Source organism: Magnolia sinica, chromosome 5, assembly GCF_029962835.1.
Source record: "Magnolia sinica isolate HGM2019 chromosome 5, MsV1, whole genome shotgun sequence".
In the NCBI taxonomy this organism is placed as follows: domain Eukaryota; kingdom Viridiplantae; phylum Streptophyta; class Magnoliopsida; order Magnoliales; family Magnoliaceae; genus Magnolia; species Magnolia sinica.
This window is the reverse complement of record NC_080577.1, coordinates 17083307-17104692: the sequence shown is the minus strand read 5'-3', so window position 1 is coordinate 17104692 and position 21386 is coordinate 17083307. Positions and strand designations below refer to the sequence as shown.

General features: G+C 38.1%; 1 protein-coding gene, 1 non-coding gene and 1 pseudogene across 2 annotated transcripts; 1 reads left to right on the top strand and 2 right to left on the bottom strand.

Moving 5' to 3' along the window:
- The first annotated feature begins 3461 nt into the window (after window positions 1–3461).
- On the top strand, window positions 3462–5171 carry LOC131247239 (cytochrome P450 CYP72A616-like; annotated as a pseudogene).
- Window positions 5172–9254: 4083 nt separating this feature from the next.
- On the bottom strand, window positions 9255–9326 carry TRNAP-AGG (transfer RNA proline (anticodon AGG)). Its single transcript has one exon. It is a non-coding gene; the product is annotated as a tRNA-Pro (tRNA).
- Window positions 9327–10875: 1549 nt separating this feature from the next.
- Window positions 10876–19318, bottom strand: LOC131245592 (kinetochore protein SPC24 homolog). Its single transcript, XM_058245152.1, has 5 exons — window positions 18929–19318; window positions 12913–13054; window positions 12709–12810; window positions 11306–11379; window positions 10876–11135 (listed from the first exon to the last, which is right to left on the bottom strand). The coding sequence occupies exons 1-5, from the start codon at window positions 19107–19109 to the stop codon at window positions 11029–11031; spliced, it is 606 nt and encodes a 201-aa protein (XP_058101135.1). The 5' UTR covers window positions 19110–19318; the 3' UTR covers window positions 10876–11028.
- Between the last annotated feature and the right edge of the window lie 2068 nt (window positions 19319–21386).

Here is a 21386-nt window from a genome sequence, read left to right as displayed (position 1 = left end):
CGGCAATGAGTGAAGTTCACGATGGGATAAACCTACAAGCATCCCAATGACCCTTTAATGCATAGTGTTCTTAGGCAATCAGAAACCCTAACTATATAGGAGTATCATATTTGACTAATTTACACAAATTTTTATTGGTTTCAACTTTTCATCTGCTTATGCTTAACATAATGTAACATAAGTTCTTTTCTTCATTTTAACTTCTTCTTTTTTATAAAACGTTCTAATTTCAATATTAGAAGAACTACGTAGTGGCTTGATCACAAACCACCTGTTTGGGTATGTAGGCAGCCATTCATACTAGACAGTATTAGTACAGCCACATTTTTTTCCTTGCAAGATGAGTAACTCTCTCTTATTTCACTTTGCCCCAAAATCGATGTGTATTCTTTCTTGAAGCTAAATAGAATGAATAAATTAATGTAGGAATCTCAATCTTGCTTCCATAAGTAATATGTGGGCATGGTTTTGAAGTTGCAAATTGATTACAGGATCATTACCTTTGATCAAGGGGGCATTTTCTTCTTGTATTTATATTATGATTTTGACATGTATTGATATTCTGGTTTTTACAATTCACACTTTTGAATAGTCATGTATGCCTTCATATTATGATTTTGATGTGTATAAACATGTTATCATGTGCGGCATATTAGAAAAACAACAAATATAAAGTTGTTTTTTTTCAGAAAATTTAACAACGGATTGCCCAAGTGAACAGCACAAACTGATTCAGATATTCTTTCTTGGCATCATCTTTTAATTTTCATGTGTATGCATATTCTTTGAATTTTTATAATCAACGCATTTGAATGGATATGTGTGTGTGTGCGTGTGTGTGTGTGTGTGTTATTAAGTGCAACATATTCAAGAAAATAACAAATGCAACGACTTTTTTTTTTTGAAGAAATTTTAACGACGGACTAAATATGTCACTACATTGAAATCATTAATGGATTTCAATGTTCGTCGCCATCCAAAGAGTAAAGATGAATGTGATGTTGGGATTTGGACAGCAGAATCACACAGAGATGGATCTAGGATAGCAATCCAAGAGTATCAAGCAAATATAAGAGAACACAAAGATTTAACGTGGAAAACCCTTTCGAGAAAAAACCACGGTACAAAGCGACAGATCTTCACTATGAAAGTAAAAATTACAAAGAGGAAGGACTCACCAGACTTGAACAATTCTTAAATCTCTCCCTTGCTCCACCCTTTTAGAAACCCTAGAACTCTTTTAGAAAGCCTTAGAATCCCTTAGGGCTTATTTGATTTTTCAATTTACTGGGAAATACCGTGAAAATATGTAATAATTATTTTCCCTGTATTTATCTCACTTTTTCCTATGTTTGATTTGACGACATGCATTTTTGACACAAAAATCAAGAACGCCACAACATATTTGTGGGTTCCACCATGATGCATATCACTTATCCACACCGTTAATTTACTATGCCTGATGAATTTATGGCATGAGCCAAAAAACGAGGCATATCGAAAGCTCAAGTAGACCAGGCCACTAGAAAAAGTGAATCAAACACTTACCATTAAAAACCTCTCAGGCCCACTGTTTCTTTTGGTGTGGGCCATTTGAGTATTCAATCTGCCTCATTTTTCGGTTGTGTTAAAACGACTAAACGGAATGGATTTATTATATACATCACCTTGGGGTCCAAAATTTTAAAATAACTCTTTTAAACAGATTTCCGAGGTAAAAAGTACAGTGGATTTTCAAATGATTTTCAAACGGGTGAAATGGTAATAATTACTCATTTCACGGGTATTTACACAGCCACTGAAAATCAAACACACTCTTAGAATACCTCCCAATCCCGTTTACACCCATATATATATATATATATATATATATATATATATATATATATATATATATATATATAGTTTTAAAAATGCATTGTTTAGCTCCCTATTGATCATAAACGAAATTGGAAACAAATCCAACACTTTCGTAGTTGCGCGAAAAATCTTCGCAGAATCTAATTAGATTTAAGACATCAAATACAACATGTGATCCGTCGTAAAATTTCAGAATGACTAACAAAATCTGTCATTCAATGGATTTCTTTCCGTTGCAATGAACTTTTTGAGGACATTATTAATTGGAATTGTTGGGTTAGGCTTAGGCCATAAGTTTGGTTTAATAAGGTAGTAAAAATTTGGAATTACATGATGGGCGTGGCTAGGCTCCAACTCTATATGGTGAATAAATTTTTTAGAGATAAAGACCATTTAATGTCTCCAAAATCAAGAGGAGAAGAGTGTCCTGAGATAAGGAGGTTTGTTCTTCCTTGTAAAGCACGTAAATATTCTTGAGCGCAAGTGAGGCTCCATTTTTGTGACGCTCAACTGATCACTTGCAAAGCCATTTGTTAACTCAACAAAGTTACAGTGGTGTGCTCCCAACTTTCTAATGAAAAAAAAATTCCTAGAGATAGTAATTTCTTGGATTTTTTATGATTATTGTTGTATCTTGTAACAGAGTTGTTATTTTTCTTTAATAGACTCTGATCCACCATCATAAACGGTCATATCTTCAATTCAACAAAGTTACGGTGGTGTGCTCTAAACTTTCTAATGAAAAAATTTCTAAGAGATAGTAATTTGTTGGATTTTTTATGATTATTGTTGTATCTTGTAATGGAGTTGTTATTTTCCTTTTACACCCCCCAAGAGAAACAGCCCCTCATGATGTGGAAGTGCCTCTTTGATTAGAATGGTTGAAAACTGAATTTACTAAATAAAGAACATTTTGTACCATTGATAGTAACAAAAAAGGTTTTGACTTGATTAGCAAACCATTGAAAAGGATTACTCAAGTCTCCACCACAGATGGTTAAGATTGAGAAGGCTTCGTGGCCATATATTCAACAGGAAATTAAGACATGATTTCATGTTGGACAAGTGTGACTCATGGTTCAGTAATCCAAACCATTGGTCTATTGTGTCCCACAAATTCTAACTTTCAATTTGTGACCTGCAAATATATAGATGATTTAGGATAGGAATACACCAATGATCCACATTCGACTGAAAATGTTATTATTAATATTTCTGACTGGATCTTCCAATTTTTGGGGGGCACTCTCCATCTATAGTGGGACTTAACTAACCAATGGTCTGGATCATTAAACCAGTAGCCCCACTTATCAAAATTGAAAGCCCATTCATACTGTGCAAAGATGCCGATCAGGAAAGATTAATCTTGATATGAATAATAGGCTCCTCCACCTGATGGTGTTCCCAGCATGTTTGTAGAAGCGGAGCCCATGTTCGACCTGTTTAGATCATTAGTTTTTTGGTCCACAACTTGGATGAGCCATGCCCCAAAAATCTACTCAACAGGATAGTGGTACCCTTTTAATCTCTGGCCTCAAAATAGATGGTCAAGAGAGAAATACAATTCCAATTGTTAATTCCACCATCAATTGAAATCTGTGTTTGGATGCACTAAGGAAATGCATTGCAATAATCAGTTCCATAAAGTGGAAATGCAATTATCTTGCCTGGTATTCATATCAAGGAACTGGGCTCCACAGTGCAATTTAGTCACTTTGAAGGTAGCCTTGGAAGGAACGTAACTATAATTTGACTGCTGCTTCTGATTATTACAATTTGGTCACTCCTTCGGTCCTGTACTAATTATTGCAATTCAGTTCAACTGTGCATCAAAATGCAGCCCTAAAAATTTTCCAATAATTTCCATAAGCGAGAAGTGATAAAAGGGTACTGAAATCAGAGACCCAAATGATATTTATATTACCATAATTTCCAAAACTAGCTATCCAAATGATAATTTATATAAATTCCATGTCATGTGCACTATCACACTGCAGATTTTTCCCCACGAAAGACAACCTGAGGAGAAAGGAAATAGATGTAGAAATACAAGCTATTGTGAGTACTATGATTGAAAAGAGGGAGAAGGCTATGAAAACTGGGGAAGCCAGCAAAGATGATTTGTTGAGCTTGCTAATGGAATCCAATTCCAAAGAATCCCAAGAACAAGGGAACTCCAAGCGCATGAGTATTGAAGATGTGATAGAGGAGTGCAGGGTATTTTACCTTGTGGGCAGGAGACCACGTTTAGCTTGCTGACATGGACGATGATCGTGTTGAGTATGCATCTGAGTTGGCAAGAGTTAGCAAGGGAGGAGGTATTGCAAGTCTTTGGGAAGAACAAACCAGACTTTGATGGCTTAAGCCACCTCAAGATTGTGAGTGTTTTCCTTTCAAGTAATGCCACTATACAAAACACACAGTGCCAATGGTGATCAGGTCATAGTCCAAAAATCAGACTGGTCTCGCTCCAGGCGAGCCACACATGTTACATCGAATATGGATTGGTTGTCGTTTCTGACTGTCCATTTTCATGCAATGTGGCCCATCCAATGGGTAGGGTGACATGATCTCTGGGGTGGTTGCACTCACCAAAGGGCCCTTCTGATGAACTGCACAACTCTTTGTGAATTGCATGCATATGTGAATTCTTCTTTAGATTTTTCACTGATTTCACATGAAAGTACTGCGTTTAATCATTGGCCAGACACATGATCTCTGAAATTGTTGAAATCAATGGCAGGTAACCATGATCCTGTATGAGGTTCTCCGACCGTACCCACCTGCAACTCTCCTTACTCGGCGAACTTATAAAAGAATGCAACTAGGAGGAATAACCCTCCCAGCGGGTGTGGAACTTTCACTACCAATTCTCCTCATGCATCATGATCCCAAGCTCTAGGGTGAGGACGCAGATGAATTCAAGCCAGAGAGATTCTCCGGGGGAGTCTCCAAGGAGACGAACAATCAAGTCTCGTTCTTTCCATTCGGATGGGGCCCTCGGATATGCATTGGGCAGAACTTTGCCATGATAGAATCTAAGTTAGCATTGGCCATGATCCTACAGCATTTCTCATCCGAGCTATTGCCATCCTATGTCCATGCTCCTTATACTGTTATGACTCTTTGTCCTCAGTATGGTGCTCAACTCATCCTCCGTAAACATTAAGCGTCCATTTGGCCCTTATCAAAGAGCCATGTGGGTAGAGTCATCTAGATATGGTTATTTTACAATGTTACTCTTGTGCTGAATATCTAATGTTTGGTTGTAATATTGACTATTGGTATTAATCTATGTGGATAGTGCTATCTGTTGTTTGGATTACACAAATTGGGATGTCATATATTAATCATAAAATTGTAAATTTTTTTAAATAAATAAGCAATATTAAGTTCATGTGTACTTTGTAGGCTTAAATCACAAAACCATGGACACCACTTATCAAATGGTTAGACATGACCCATGACTCTCTACATATGTAGTGTATGAGTAGCCATAAGTGAACAACTGTAGAAATCCTGTGCAAAAATTACTTGTTCACCTCTCTATGAAAGCTATGCACAATTCTTCAAGCCTTAAGCTCCTCCAAAGACTCATCTAATTTAATTTGGCTGGGTTCACCCTAGTTAGCAAATTTTTGTTTTAAACTTAATTTGTATTTAAAAAAGTGTACAGTTAATTAAATATATATAACTCTGTATGCTAAAATCCACAAAAGATAAGGTCAAATATTCTTTCTTTTTTTTCTACATAAATCAAGTTAAATGCATTTTTTTTTAAATAACACTATTAAAAAAAGAAATTTTTTAGGGTGAATCAAACGTATGGATTTGTCATTGCCATCCTTTGATAAAACCAAATAAAAATTGAAAGCTTTTAATAAAGAGCTATCAGTTTATATATATAATACTTAAAAAAGAAGGATTTGAAAAGGAGAACAATATTTATATATAGAGAAAGTTTAATCATTTTGATACAAAAATTATGTTTTAGTCTTATTTATATGCAAGACACACACAAACCTAGTCATTTTTTTCACTCCAATTTTTTTAGTTGAAATTATATTACGCCTAAACTTTTCATTCTCCGACTTTTTAATGCTTTCATTTTTTTTTGGGCGAGTCTTCGAACTTTTTTTAGAAGTTGGAAGTGAATTAAACATAAATATTTCCTATATTGTTTAGTTAATTACGTGTTCAGCAGACTCGTATTGGTTTAAGCATGGAAAGGAAAATGGGGCAACGGTCACTTTTCTTCTATTATTTTATTTCAGTTTTGTGTCGAGCAAATCGGGTCAGGTTGTCTCATACAGCCCATTAATAGCCTATATGGATGGGCAGAGTTTGTAAGATTAAACCTGAGCCCATCTCATTTACATAAACGACCAACATTTTCTCACCTATTCCCAATTTACCACCTAACTACGTTGATCAGAACCTGCCTCAGTAGCATGTTGGGCCAAGTTGAACCACGGCTCAACCCAACCCATTGCCAACCCTTTCGAAGGCATGCATACGAGGCTGGCAAACACATGGAAGAGCATGATGCATTGAAGACAACAAAAAAGGAAATAGGAGAAATTAAAGAAGGTCGGATCCCATGTTCAGGCAGATAATAAATCATGTTTGGTTTTTAGCTTGTACAAATAGGTGTTTACATTCATTTTTGGCGCCCTGACGTGATTAATGAAAGGCCGACATGTATTGACACTATGAGTTAGTATTGGTGGAAATCATATTCACACCCGGGTATATTCGCTTGATCTGCCTTCGGCAGTATGCATTTAATTTATTATTAATGTGGAGGCATAGACCATTACACATACCTTTAAAGGAATGAATCATTGCATGCCACATGGCTACAGATTAACGTGCTAATTAATAAGGCAGTGTGCTTGGCACGTCTATAAAAGGCCTGCCGAGAGAACATATCTTATTACAAATTTAGATATAACACGCTCAGCAAGGCCATTTATCATAGTCCTTTTAAAATGGGAGACCTTCCCAAAGACATTTAGAGAGTTTGCAACATTCGAGAATGTTCTGAATATTCAAAAATTGGACCCTTATCTAAGCAAATTTGATTATGGTTCGGGTCTAAATCAGAAGAATGTACGTTGGCCAGATCGGGTCTTAAGACGTACATCAATCAAAATAAAGAGAATGGGAGAACTGGATCTAACATGTCTCTTATAACATATCAATAGCAAGTGATTCTGGACCATCCAACACCTCGAGTGGAAGAGACAGATAGTCCGACCATATAAGTGGCAATGATCAATTTTAGGTCCTCCCCTGATTGATCCCGAATTCGATTAGTGAGCCACGAAGATCTCCATAAAGAGATCAGTTACGAGAAGAAGATTTAAGAAATCAGCAGTTCCAAATTTATCTGGAGTCCTTCCCATTCAAAATGCAAGTCATAAACATGAAGGATCTAGAATCAGCAAGGAAATCCGTCGAAAGTTTTCCCGCCTTGACAAGTTATAAAAAGAGCACGTGAAGAATAACTCAGGGCCCTGTACCAAATACATCTATCTACTTTTCAATTTATCTTTCATTTATCATCATTTATCCTAGTATAACCTAGCCTAGTTCTAACATACATCATTACTGCCTAGCGTCCACCACTAAAATACCATAAGATTAGATTAAATGTCAACAACCCTAAGTTGTTGGATCATGATCAAAGGAGCTCTTACTTAGGAGATCACACCTATCCGACCACATCTTGTCGACCACTCACCTCGATCGTCTATTCCAATAGATAGATCAAGTATTTATCTCATTTATTTATTTCTTTAGTTATTTGATACTTTGTTGATTATAATAGGTCATACAATCAAATGTTAATAAAATTGGTATTGTTTAGCCTACATTTTTGTTTATTTGTTCATTTCTATTCCTTTAAGAAGTATAAAACTAAATTACTACTGAAAAAATAAGTCCGCAAGTCCTTAGGCATAAGACAAAAGGAATTCATTCGGAAGATTAGCCTCTTATCTTTTCACAAATCGCATGATCACTTATTATAATTGATGGTTGAGAAGATGGTGGGATCATGCATCCAATCTCCAATCAATTTGACTCAACGGATAAGCCACGAGTAGTTCAATCAAACATTGAGTTAAGTAGAATCAGGCTGGCCCACGCGCGCATTATAATCATATATAAAATCCGAATAAAAGCCATCAATCTCATGTGTGACCTCATGTCTGATTGAACTGACACAACAAGGCCATCGTTTAGATCATCAACATTGACATCATGGGACTGTCTGATGGCCCATGAACTAAAAATCCCTTTGATTGAACAATCCCAGTTGCAGAAGGTTTGGTCCTTGTACTGGTTAAAATGGAAACGTGGCCCATTCATCAATCGATAAATTATAATATATGTGGCTGGTATCGCTCCACATGATAGGCATAGATGGGTTTTCATTTTTGACAAGTGGGACCAGTCATCTGTATGTCCCACCAAGATGGAGAATGTCCAAAAATCTCCCCAAGCTCGTAGATCCCCACCACTGATATCTTGACATTTTTCAGTTGAATGTGGTCAGCCATTCATGTAAGGAAACTAATGAATTGTTCTGCCTATATAAAGAGAAGTGCTCCTCATTTGAAAGGCACCTAATATGTTGCAAGCTCGTTTGAATTCTACTGCAATATAAGTTGTCTTTTACCCATAGGGGACGGAGCATAACCCAAAAGTTACACTTAGAATATCATCATAGTAACAATCTAATTCCATCTTGGAATAATGACCACTCATTATTTTACTTTTACCAGTCCATTTAATAGCCACCAGTTGGATGCTTAGGATTGCTTGAATAGTGTACGTAATTTATGAATACATTCTATCCACAATGTGGCCCAAAAATTGAATGGTTGGGATGGTCGTTCATGATTATCAAATGTGAGGATGAGTCACCATAATTTTTAAATGGTCCAAAATTATCTTAGGAATTGGCCCAGTAGCTTGAATAAGCAAGTGGGTGGTTAGAGATGTCCAGTCCAATCACTTGAATTTTCAGTCTATCAATGACGCCGTGGGCTACCTGTTCACAAGTCAGTCTATCAGTCTATGGTGGTTAGTCTTTGGTGGCTATCAAATGTAACTTATGTAAGGGTTTAAAAAAAATGTCGCTTTCCCCATTCATAGGAACAAATTGGAGGGGTAAGATTGCCCAGTCAGGATGATTTTCTCTCTATTTAGCATGCTTCCATGGTGGGCCCCACGATATGGATTGTCCAGGACCTCACGTGTAGCGTAGATGAAAGATGGACGGTTCATATGGAGAGGAAAAAAAAAGGCAGTTAAGGGGTGTTCCGAACGTGTAGCGTAGATGAAAGAGGGTCGACGTAGGAAGGAAGAAAAAAATTGCAGAAAAAGGGGCATTCCGAGAATTGAACTCGGGACCTCTCGCACCCTAAGCGAGAATCATACCACTAGACCAAATGCCCACGTCGTTGATAGGATTTAGGTTTTTGTTACTTTAAATAATGGACTAGATCATCCTGGGAAGCAAGATTATTTAAAAGCTCTTCGGTGATCCAACAAGGAAAATGGTAGAGCCATCTCTCCGTACACGTGGCAGGGCGATGGACCGAACACTGGGATCCATCTACTGTGTCGTTTGTGGATGGTTTATATTCAAATCACACCTAGTAGACAATCCCTTCCAACGTCTTTCTTCGCTTCCTCAAAGAGAATGATTCAACTGACCATTCCTGTTTACTACCGGTGCTTTCAAGGCTACTGATTAGGCGATCATCAGATACAGGTATATTTGGGACCATTTTCCATCTACGGTAGGGCAAACAAGATGGACATTCCCAAATGGTAAGTTACCCTGCCACATGTACAGTTGAGAGATCGCTCTACCATTTTCCAGTTCTTACCCCAAATTATCTTCTGCATTACTGTAATGTTTATTGATTGGTAGCAAGGGGACGTTTGGATTGTAAGTTACTTCACATTAGCTACCTATGCCTTAAGTAGTAAGGGGACTATTGAACATGTGGGGCCCATCGACCCATTCATTAAGCCAACCTCACTCACCGTAACGTTGGGATGTCCTAAAAATCAGGCCTACCCAATCATTAAGCAGACTGCACCACAGAAAGAAAAAAGAAAAACAGACTACTCCCGGGCCCAAATGATGGTTAGATCAGCCTGGTTTTGGGGGCACCCATCCTTCATGGTGGAGCAACCTTGCTATATTGGTTGGATGCCATACACACACCATGATGGCTTCTCTCCTCCCTCTCTTTTATTCCACCGCGGAAATAAACACAGCGCAATAGCACATCCAAATGCAGCTTCTAACTCCACTAAAGTTAGCAGCATTCATCGAGAAATGATTGTTTTTGCTTTTACACTGCTGCAGTCGCATCATAAACCACTAGTCGTGATAATAAATCCTCTTCACATGATGGTTTCAGAGTCTCAAAGATTATTTGCAGAAAGAGGGATGCTAGCATCCACAACCAAAAATGGACAATTGAAGAAAAAAATGCATTAACATCTGTCCGAATGAAACATAAATGTATGGCCCACCTGATGAGTGGACTTTTCAGGTGGTCCACACTTGTATGAAAATGAACAGTATACGGATAAGGACTCATCCTTATAAAACACGCATGTGTGGGATACCTGATGAGTGCACTGGGCTATTTTCAGGCTAGGACACTGACAAAGGACCTGACCCATAAAGGCCCCAGATATTGTGCAAGTGTGCCATTCAGGCACATCTGGAATGCTTGTAGTTGGTGCATGCAGATGCAGCATATATCTTACTGTTTAAAGAAACATGAGTAAAAATCAAATATAATTGCAAGCATATACTTGAATACACAACGTTAAAGGTTGAACTCATCATTTTAAACTCAGATAATGATGGTATTTCTTTCCTTATATGTAAGTGGATATTTTCAAGCTAACAAGCTAACCAAAAAAAAAAAAATTTGTAAGTGGATATTTTCAAAAGACAGCTGATTGCCTACAAGTATATGGTATGGTCCATTTTTGCATTTGCAAAGCCCCAATATTGCAATATTGTAATTTGTACAATCTACAAAAAGACTGATAAGATCATTTCTCAACTTCCAAATAGTTCATTTGTTTCCACACATAATTACTAGCAGATTAGCAAAAACCAAGCAATCAAAGGTCCATCATTTTCCAGAGGCTATTGCATATCTCCAAGGGGGGCGTCTTTGCAGAATCAAACTCAAACTTCTCAACAATCTTTCTATCCCTTTCAACGATTTCTGTATGTTTTGTTAAGAAGGCAACATGTCCACCTGGAACTGAATTGCCTGGGTTAGCAGCCTAACTCGTCTAATGAAGTTCACAAACTAAGCAAAAGAAATTTAAAGAAAAAACAAATGAAAGCAAATCAAATTTCCATAACACATGAATACTTAACGGAGAAGGATACGGCCAGAAATTCTGGATTGATCGCCTAAGTCTGGGATGATATTTGTCACAGAAGCATACATGGAAAGCTTCTTCCTGCATGATAAAACAAAATCACTGTATTTGTCTTTCGTCTCCTTTTTTCCTTTCATTAATTTGTATTGAAGCAATGCATGGGCAGCCAAATGTAGTTGAGTAAGGTGTTATGTCATAGATTTGATGCATATTGTAGTGCAGATTGTTCAGTACCGCACATCAAAAAAAAAATGCTGTTTGTCACATATGAATTTTCTGAATAAATCAGCATATCCATGAAAAATATGCATGCTACTTGATGAATTATCAAGCAAAATCAGAGAAAGGACCAAGAATGCTGCACAACTTTTTGGTGATAATAATACAAACTTTGCATCTGTTGCAAGACAGCCTGACTAACAGGGTTTTGCAACCAAAAAAAAAAGGGACTACTGGTTGAAATGTGGGAATTTGGCACATTTGAGTGAGGTTTGAGCCGATCATTGGGTGGGCCCAAATTATAGATGCCTTGGCCTAAAAAGTACCAGTCTGCTGATCAGGTGGGTGATCTGTGAACAAAAGAAATTGACAGTTACAAATATTAATAATGACCCACATTCAATGTAAGTATTGCCCATCTGAGATGGCAGCTTGAATATGGTACAGGTGTGTCACAGTGGCATGAGTCCAGCCTCCAGTCCCTTGGACTGAGGTTTTCATTGGACAGCAGCCATGATTTTATTTTTTTTTACTTTTTGGTTGAAAGATGGACAGTAGTCATGTTGATAAAATTGCAAAAAGAAAAAGAAAAAAAAAATGTCGTGAAATGTGGTTACAGCCACACGGACATCGAGCTGGATGAAAAGATTCACGGAAACACCAAAAAGATATGTAGGCCTGCAAAACTAGATATGATACAAAGTTATCTCAACCAATTGTAGAAGTGTTAGAATGCCTTGACTTGTGTCTGCGGACCCTGATTGGGAAGCATCATTGTATGCAAAACCATTTAATGGATTAACTGTGACAAGCTGGTGCATTATGAACTATTCTTGAATGGGCAGGAGAAATGTAAAAGCAAAGCATTTGTCAATAAATTGATGTTAATTGTCAAAATAAAAATCATGGCATAACATTCACAAAAGTTGTAAGAACAGTGATTGGTGGAAGACTTTCAATGCATTACATACAGGAGAAAACAGAAGAACATACGGGCAATGTTCTAAGTAACTTTCTGTGCAGGATAATGGGCAGAAAAACATTTTTCATTAAAACTGGAAACAGAATTTATTCAAATTGATCAAGGATAAATAGAAATTGTAATAACGAAATTTAGGAAATAGAATATTGGCATTAAAAAATAACAGCCATCAAGAACATAAAAACAGATCATGCCATCACAGTACTTACTGTTGCCTTAGTGCATCTTTCTCTACTTTCTTTAGATTTCCCTTTCGTTCTTCAACGGAGACCCTTTGATGTTCCAGATTATCAATCTCGTCCCTAACTATTGTGTTGATGTAAAATGGAAAGGAAAGCATCAATTGGAATGCAATCAGTGCCTCTGCCCAAGATTTCTTAAATAGACTACCATATAACCAACTGGGTACTTATCTAAGTTCCTCGCGAAGCAGCTGTTCCTCTTTGAGTTCTTCTTCCAACTCATTTTGAAGGCGCTCTAGTTCTATATTGGTGCCAATTTCATTCTTTGCCTCGTCTATGTTTTGCTTACATGCATTTATCTTTTTCTGATAGTCTGCGGCACAAAACAAAACATCAGTCAGAAAAGGAAAACATCATTGCCAATCTTTGCAAACAAAACAAAGATTTCAGACCCTCTTTTACAGCTTTACTTGTGTCGGATCAAATCCTGATTACCATTTCAAGGATGAGAAGAACAATTTAATTCTCTTGGTAATCGTCAGCTCAGTCCACATTGGGATCAGTTTGAGCCTCAGTGTCCAGCAACCAGCCCTTGGCTCAGCTTTTAGAGGAAGATAATGCTCTGGTGAGGTATGTATCTCATTTGGGAGGAATTTTCATATCTCACTACTACCAAACAAGGCATTTCTTATGTTGTTTTGAGTAATAAGTCCATCACCTTATCACACCTTAAGGTACAACAAATCTTCAGTCCTCACCAAGTAAGGGGATATCACTCTCTACTAGAATAAATATGTTGACATTGAGTGGAATGTGTCATCTAACTTAAAACAAAAACTGGTAATAATAACAATAACAAAAGGAATTTTGCATTTAGGGGGATAATCTTGTGTCTTAGAAGAATACGAGGCAAACTATAGTATGATATAGCAATGTAGTATAGGGCAATTTCCATCACTGTTTGCAAGCTAATATGGACTGGTTACTCTCAAGTGTGTTGACCCGATCTCTATGATATGAGACAGCAGATTTCTATCCAAATTGATGCAGATCTTGCAATCAACAAAACAACAAAGACCGAAAGTAACGTTGGTGGGAAATCTTTAGTCATTGTACTAAATAAACAATTAGGTAGGTGACATCATAAAAAACACATGTGGACATGACATATTTGGATATTCTAGTGGTTATGCTACAAACGAGATATCGAAACCCTCCAGCTTGAGTGGCTGCCAGGTACAGTCAAATGAGTCAGCAATTTTTGTTGATCTAGTCATTTTTTGTTTGACCTATTGTTTTTGTTTCATGATGCCCAGGTTAGTAAAAGGCATGATGGTCCTTCTAGTTTTTTAAAAAAAAAGCAACAGGATTGCATTAAAAAACGAGGGAAAAAAACAAGGAGGGACTGCTGAGATAGCAGAAGCAAAAGAAGAAAAAGAGCAGAAGCAAACTAAGAACCTAAAAAGAGAAAGTTACAATCTTTATGAGAGGGCACGACAGAGGCCCATTCAATAAGCAGTTGCTTAGCTCTTGAACTGACAGTTTGAGCGGAAGCCTGCACATTGTTAAAACATTGATCATTGCACTCCTTCCAAACCGCCCACCAAATTGCCATGATAGCCAGTTTCCAGCATTTGGAAATGGTTTTGCCCAACTTGAACCCATGCCAATAAGCAAGAAGAGAAGACGCAGATGCTGGCATAACACCGCTGACGCTGAATCTAGATAGAAAATCCTATCGGATCTCAGAAACAAATGGACAATGCACAAGCAAGTGGTCGACCAATTCATCAGAAGCCATGCAACAAAAGCAGATGTTGGAGAGCTGCATTCCCCTCTTCTAGTTTTGCCATGTATGAAACTCAATGTAATCTCTCTTTCAAATTGAATGAAGCACTTCATTAATTTCACTAATCTTTTTTCATCATATTGACATTTTTATTCTCCAAACTTCGCCTCTGTAACTATTAAATCAAACAGATGCCAAGAAAATCATCTCATGAAGAAATTTGTGCACAACCACCTCCAAGGCTTTAAAATATGTTGCTTTTTCTTGTCCGGTGTATGAGGAAGCTCTTTGCGACCTTAAGTAACATTGTCTGGCACGATTTGATCAATATACAGTAGATTTAGGCAAAAAAAAAAAAAAGACAATTCCTCTGTATTCTTACACTATGGTTTACAACATTACCCTCATACTTATTCTGATGATGACATCTGCATTTTGGGAAATGATGATCTCACCATTGTGAATTAAGGGCTATCCCCAACATTATTTATAGATGAAGGATTTGGGACTGCTCATATCATCTTGGCATTCAGATTCCTTGACCCAAGGGCAGATATACATAAATCCTTAACGCTTCATTGCAAAAGCTCAAATTATCAATGACACGTTTGTTGTTACCCTAGACTTCAATGTCGAGAAAAATCAGACTGAAGGTGATCTTCTTTCCATTATCTATGACCTATCAGCAGCTACTTCAAGGACTTATCTAATAATTGTGAATAATTGTGCACCAGTATGTTACTCATGAAGCTCATTTATCCAATCAATTCATAACTTCTAAACAACATCCTCAAGTGATTGCTATTATATGGTTCTCCACGACCTAAGATCTTCTCCTGGGCATGGAGATTAATTGGGGCAGGTTGAGGATCAACCCAACCCCAAGGGGACTGAACCTGCAACCCGACCCCAAGGGGACTGAACCCGCTACCCAAACCGACCCATATTTCAACCCGAGGTGGCCAATCTGAACCCAACACGAAGTCCTCTATCCTTGACCCGACCTGACCTCAACCCAACCCAAGTACTTGTGATGATTCCCAAAGTGACCTAACCCAACCAGAATTTGCTCAACCCGAAACACAAATTAAAATCAGGTTGGTATCTACCACCCCAAACCCAACCCGAGGACCTTGACAACCTGACCTGAATTCGGATTAGGTTGATCAGGTTCGGGTTGACCCAAATCCAAGTTGCAGCCCTAATGGAGATGTTATCGTCAACATCACTTTTGTTTATGCTACTGCAAATCGGGGTTGAATATCATGAGTGCCGCCACTTGTCATTCCACCACCGCTAGTGCATGTCTCTTCATTCTTCACTAAGATCTTCGAAGAGTGAGAAAGAACAACCTAGTGTTGCAAAATCAAGTGCTAAAATATGAACGGCAGGCCATTCTTTTGGACAGCAGTAGAGTTTGTTGGGTGATTACACTGTTTCGCACCATGGCATGTGCCCCCATGCACTGATGGAAGGCATATGTAGCAACAAGACCATCGATCAAAATGGATTCAATAGTTTTAGTCATGAATGTGAATACATATATTGCAGTGCACCACCATGTCCTTGTGTTATGTTTCCTCTATCTTTTGGACCTTTCCACTAAATCAATGACTCAAGAGAGATTTTTTTTCCAGTAGAAAAGCTGTGGCTTATTAGTTACAGTAAGCCCCCAAGGGCACTTCTTTCTCCTGTTATCATGTAAGTTGCTCCCCTTCTTCTTCTTCTTCTTCTTCTTCTTCTTCTTAGTTTATGTGTGTAACGGTTAGCTCCACTCTTTTGATTAATATGGTCATAAATGCTTAGTCCAACCTCTCAAGGTAACAAGCAGATGACATCAATGGGTTTCACAAATTTTGGATTTCATCCCTGATTTGAGTTGCATACTCATCAATTCTGGATTTGTTCGAGATGGGTTTTGAATGAACAATGGCTGAGAAATTAAGTTAGACATCCACGGTTCAGACTTAATTGAAAGTTACAGGTAAGAATCTTATGATAATTAACACAGAAAATTGAAAATTGGGATTCCTTGAAGAGATGAGGCTCCCTTAGGTCATGAGTTTTACACAAGGACAGAACATCTTCATACCATGCATGTATTCCAAAGATCCACAAGTCCCTTATTTATTTTATGCCAATGTGTTCTCCCAATGATCAAGGATATTCAATAGAGGGCATTTCGCTCCTAGCTCATTTCAATAGGTGCCCACTCAAAGTTCCAAACTAATGACCAAAATAGCATGTAACATCTTCAACCAATACAAAAGTTGTCCAGCCTTAGGTACAACTTGCCAACCTCAGAATTCACCTTGGATGGATGAAGCAACACACATACTCCAGGAAAGCACCCAGACATGCCTTCAGTTACATGAAACCACAAATACGGTGACAACTAGGCCAAGTTGCTTCGGCCCAACCCATTTTTGAAAAGGCCCATGAGTTAGGCTTTGGACTGAGATTTCAAGCCTGATAACATTGAACGGTACCCGGGATTGAGTCTGCCCATGCTCAACGATCACTGGCCCAGCCCAACTTATTTAAGCCATTTGACTGAGAATTTAGCAACTTGCCTTGCTTGCCAACCTTGTTTCTTAGAATGTGGCCAGCCCAGTCTTTACCAGCAAACCATATTGAAATAGCATTTCCATTCCTCTGCAATGAGTATAGATTTTCTCATGCTTGCCTCCTAATTCCGAATTACATCACTAGATATAAACATCTTTTTCTTGGAAGCAGACTCCACTTCAACCCTATAAGGGGCACTACTGTAATTTGTTAATCCAGCAGATGTAATCCAATAATTTAATACAACAACAAACCACCTAATTGCTCTTGGTACATATTCTAATTGCAAATTTCTCCAATATCCCATGGGCACACATATTTATTCCGAAGCCAGCAACAATTGGGACTGTTAGAGTGTTAGAAAAGTAAGTGTTTCTTGTACACAGCGGAGGATAGAAGAAAACGATAACGAAACGATCAAATCTATCGAGTTCAAGGCTTGACTTGAATAGTCAATTTCTCAAGACAGATTTGCTGCCCTTTTTCTGGAATTTCCAGCAAGTGCAAATGAAGAAAATCTGCAAATTGTCTTCAGGATACAATGAACTCTCAATCCGATTTTCAACACGAAAATTTGCCCATTTAAGTGTTGAACAGATTTTTAGTTTTGACACCGATATGCCTTAAGACGTTCAGAAAAAACTCAGCAAGAGATCAGATCGAGAGTAATTGCACAGAAGATGATATAATCTTAAGGATTAAGAGTATCTACTTCTGAATTATAGTATCCAGGATTTATATCAATTGAAAGGTTATGGATTTCTTCCTGAAGATGTGTTAAAGAGCCTCTTCAAGAAATCCATACCCATTCACAGCAAATAATTGTCTTTCCATGAAAGGACATGACTCTTTGTCCTATAGCAGTTATTTTTGTACCCATTCAGACAGGAGCAGTTATCCAATAGGAAAAACTGTATCCACAAAAGTGACACTTGGCATAGGTGCCACATGTACAATCATGTCACAATTACTCTCAATCATAAAAAAGGTAATAAAACATCAAGGTAGACCTCGGTTCAATACCAGTTAAACCATGACCCAAAAAAGTTTGAACCGTATGCCAAAAAGACTAAGGCTCTTATTGCTCCTTGCGACAATGCGCACGTGCGAAGTGCTAAGTGCGCCTAATAAAGCGCCAAAAAGCGCCCAAGCAGCCCTACAGCCCACGCCGCGCTCGCGTGCTAACCTTGGTTGCATAAGCAAAAAACCCATTCTCTTACCGACTGGCTATACACACTATTTATGGAAAGTTTAAATAATTAATATATTTATTTACTTTCTAAAAATAATTTTTATTTTTGAAATTTATTTTTATTCTAAATAACACAACATAGAGAAGGTTGGACTCAGAATTTCCATCGAAAGAAGGCCCAGCCACTAACCCAGCCTACCCATCTGCTGGGCCTGGGGATGAGTTTTGAGGCCCAAAGATTCATCAAGATGGACATGAGATTTGGAATGTATAAGGTCCTTATGGGCGGCCGTCCCAGGCTCCCAGCCCAATTTAAGATAATTGGGTAATGCGCTGGGCCAGGTCTAGGCCCTTCTGTTTTGCTAGCTATCAAAGCAGGACCAACCTCCGGCCTGGATATCTATGGCAAGTTCAGGGATCGGATGAGCCATGGGCCCCACTCAATACGGCCCATTTACAAAACCTCCAGCTCCAAAACAGTAGGACAAACATGGAGAATTTCATTTACAGTTCTACTACAGTTAGAAGATGAAAAATCTCACCATTACCTACCGACATACAAAGATTTAGGAAACCGTAATTCCAACATTTGATTACTCAAACGGGCGAAATTTGCAAGATTTTCTTTATTTAAATTGAAAAAAAAAAAAGCATGATTCCAAAGATAATGAAAGAGAGATGGAGGAAGGGAAATCGACCTTGTATTTGGATCTGAAGATCGGATCGATCGGCCTTGCAAGAAGATCGTAGCTTCTTCGCCCCATCCAGAGAGTGAATCAAGCTGTTGATGTCCTTCTTGTTCTTCAGGACCGAAACAAGATCGTCGCTGTAGGAAATGAGAGACTGAACATCGACGGTTTTTGTGCCGAGATCGGCCATCCGAAATGCCGTAATCCTCTCCTTTCCCAAATGGCCGAGATTTGAATGTGAAAGCAGGTCACTGAAAAAGGGGGGAAATGGAGGAATCGGGTGTATGAGAGAACCCTAAAACCTTCTGAGGAGAAGCGCGGGAGCTTTGGTACGATTTCGCTTTTGAAAAGAGTGAGGCGATCTAAAATACGCATAGGGGAGCATTGCGCCCATGGCGTTCATACGCCATCGAATCCATTCACATTATGTGCGTTGTCAAGATCAAAGAAATACGTTACATGGCCTTTGAATTGGACGGTCTGGATTAGTAGATATATCTACCATGTGATCATGCCACGTGGTAGAGATGGAACAGAGTAAGCAAGTTGGACGCGGGCGCGGATTGGATACTGACAAGGTCAGTAGCCAAATCGCTACTGAAATGACGTCACCAAGCTTGTGGACCCCACCATGACGTATGTGTTGTATCCATACCGTCCAACCATTTGTAGAGTTTGTTTTATGATTTTACAAAGAGAATGAGATAGATCTAAAGTTCAAGTGGACCCACCATAGAAAATATTAGGGACAATGACATCCACAGTTCAAAACTTCTCAGGGGCCACGGTAGGATCGGGCTGATATTTTTCTTTTCACTTCGTCTATCTTTATGTTAACTTATGAATAGGTCTAATCTCATAAATACATCACAGTGGGCCTTATAAATGTTTCAACAGTGAGTGCGATTGCTCTCACGGTTTTCTATAGTGGTCTACTTGAAATTTAGATCTATCTCATTTTCTTTATAATGCCATGATCTCTACAAATGGTTGTACGGTATGGATACAACACATGTATCATGGTAGGGTCCACACAGCATGGTGAAGTCACTTCAGTGGCGATCTCTACAAATGGTTGGACGGCATAGATACAACATATGTATCATGGTAGGGTCCATACAGCTTGGTGACGTCACTTCAATGGCCATTTCACTACTGACCTGGTAAGTATCCAATCTGCGCACGTCAGACGCGGATTAGCTACAGAGAGGTCAAGTAGCGACTAGCAAGACACACTGTTGAAGTAACATCCCCTAATTCTGTGGGTCCCAGCATGATGTCTGTTTTATATCTACACCACATTTACTTGAAGATATCATTCCAGGGCATAAACCAAAGAATGAATCAGATCCAAAGCTCTGGAGAACCCCACTAAAGAAAGCAGTGGAGCCAGTGACGCCCACCATTAAAAACTTCGAATGGCCACAAAAGTGAAGAGAAAATTATTAAATTAATATTCCACCTTCACCTCTAAGAAAATCATTTCCTATGCTGAAAGGAAAAAGAGTTTTCAAGAGTTAAATCCAAATATACCACCATCCAACTTTAATGGTCTCACATGTACTGCATTTGCCAATGTAAACCCCAACGTTAGGTCCATGTGATTTAGACAATGCCATTTTGCTTAGGAACATCTTTGCTTTTCACTATAAGCCCCACATATAATACACATGCATGGTGCCTTTTAAAATGACAATGGTTACAAGGAGTCCCTTTAACCATGGGTTGCCGATCCCTTGCACCTCACATGCCAATGTGATGCATGTGCTTTTGTTCATTTACAATTGCTTTATATGTGCCATATGTACTAATTTGCCAATGTATATAAGTAATACCATTTTCCTTTAAGTTCCCTCACATGTTAGTGATAATGTCTCTCATACCAATATATCACCATACAACTTCAAGCACCTCTCATGTGTCACAATTCAATTTTAATTGTCCCACACTTGTTGTGTATGCCAAGCGTGCAGCTATTCATTTTCTAGCACTCTATGCATGCTAGATATGCTAATTTGACATATTGCAATACTTAATGAGATTTTTTTTTTTCAAGAAAGATTTTCTTTTGCGCCAAAAAAAAAAAATCAAATTAACAAAAATTGTAAAAACAAATAAGGAATACTATATTCCCTTTTTCATAATTACTTAAGGTTTCTCGAGAAACACTATTTCCTTTTCACATGCTTTTTACAAATCCAAACAAGCTCAAAGAGAAGTGAGAGAAAACTACCTGAAGGAATTGCTATCAAAATAAACTTAATTAATGAAAAGCTTATTTAATTAGTACATGAATATAAAAACAAAATTAATTGAGGTACTAATATATAAAAATCCCATTTTTTTCAAGTGGAGGTGGTGGGCCATTGCTGGATTATGCCATGTAGTGAAAAAGTCAATATTGTGTTATATAGATAGATAAGATTTATAACCAAGGGCCCACTTGCAACATTTAAAACCCATCTGT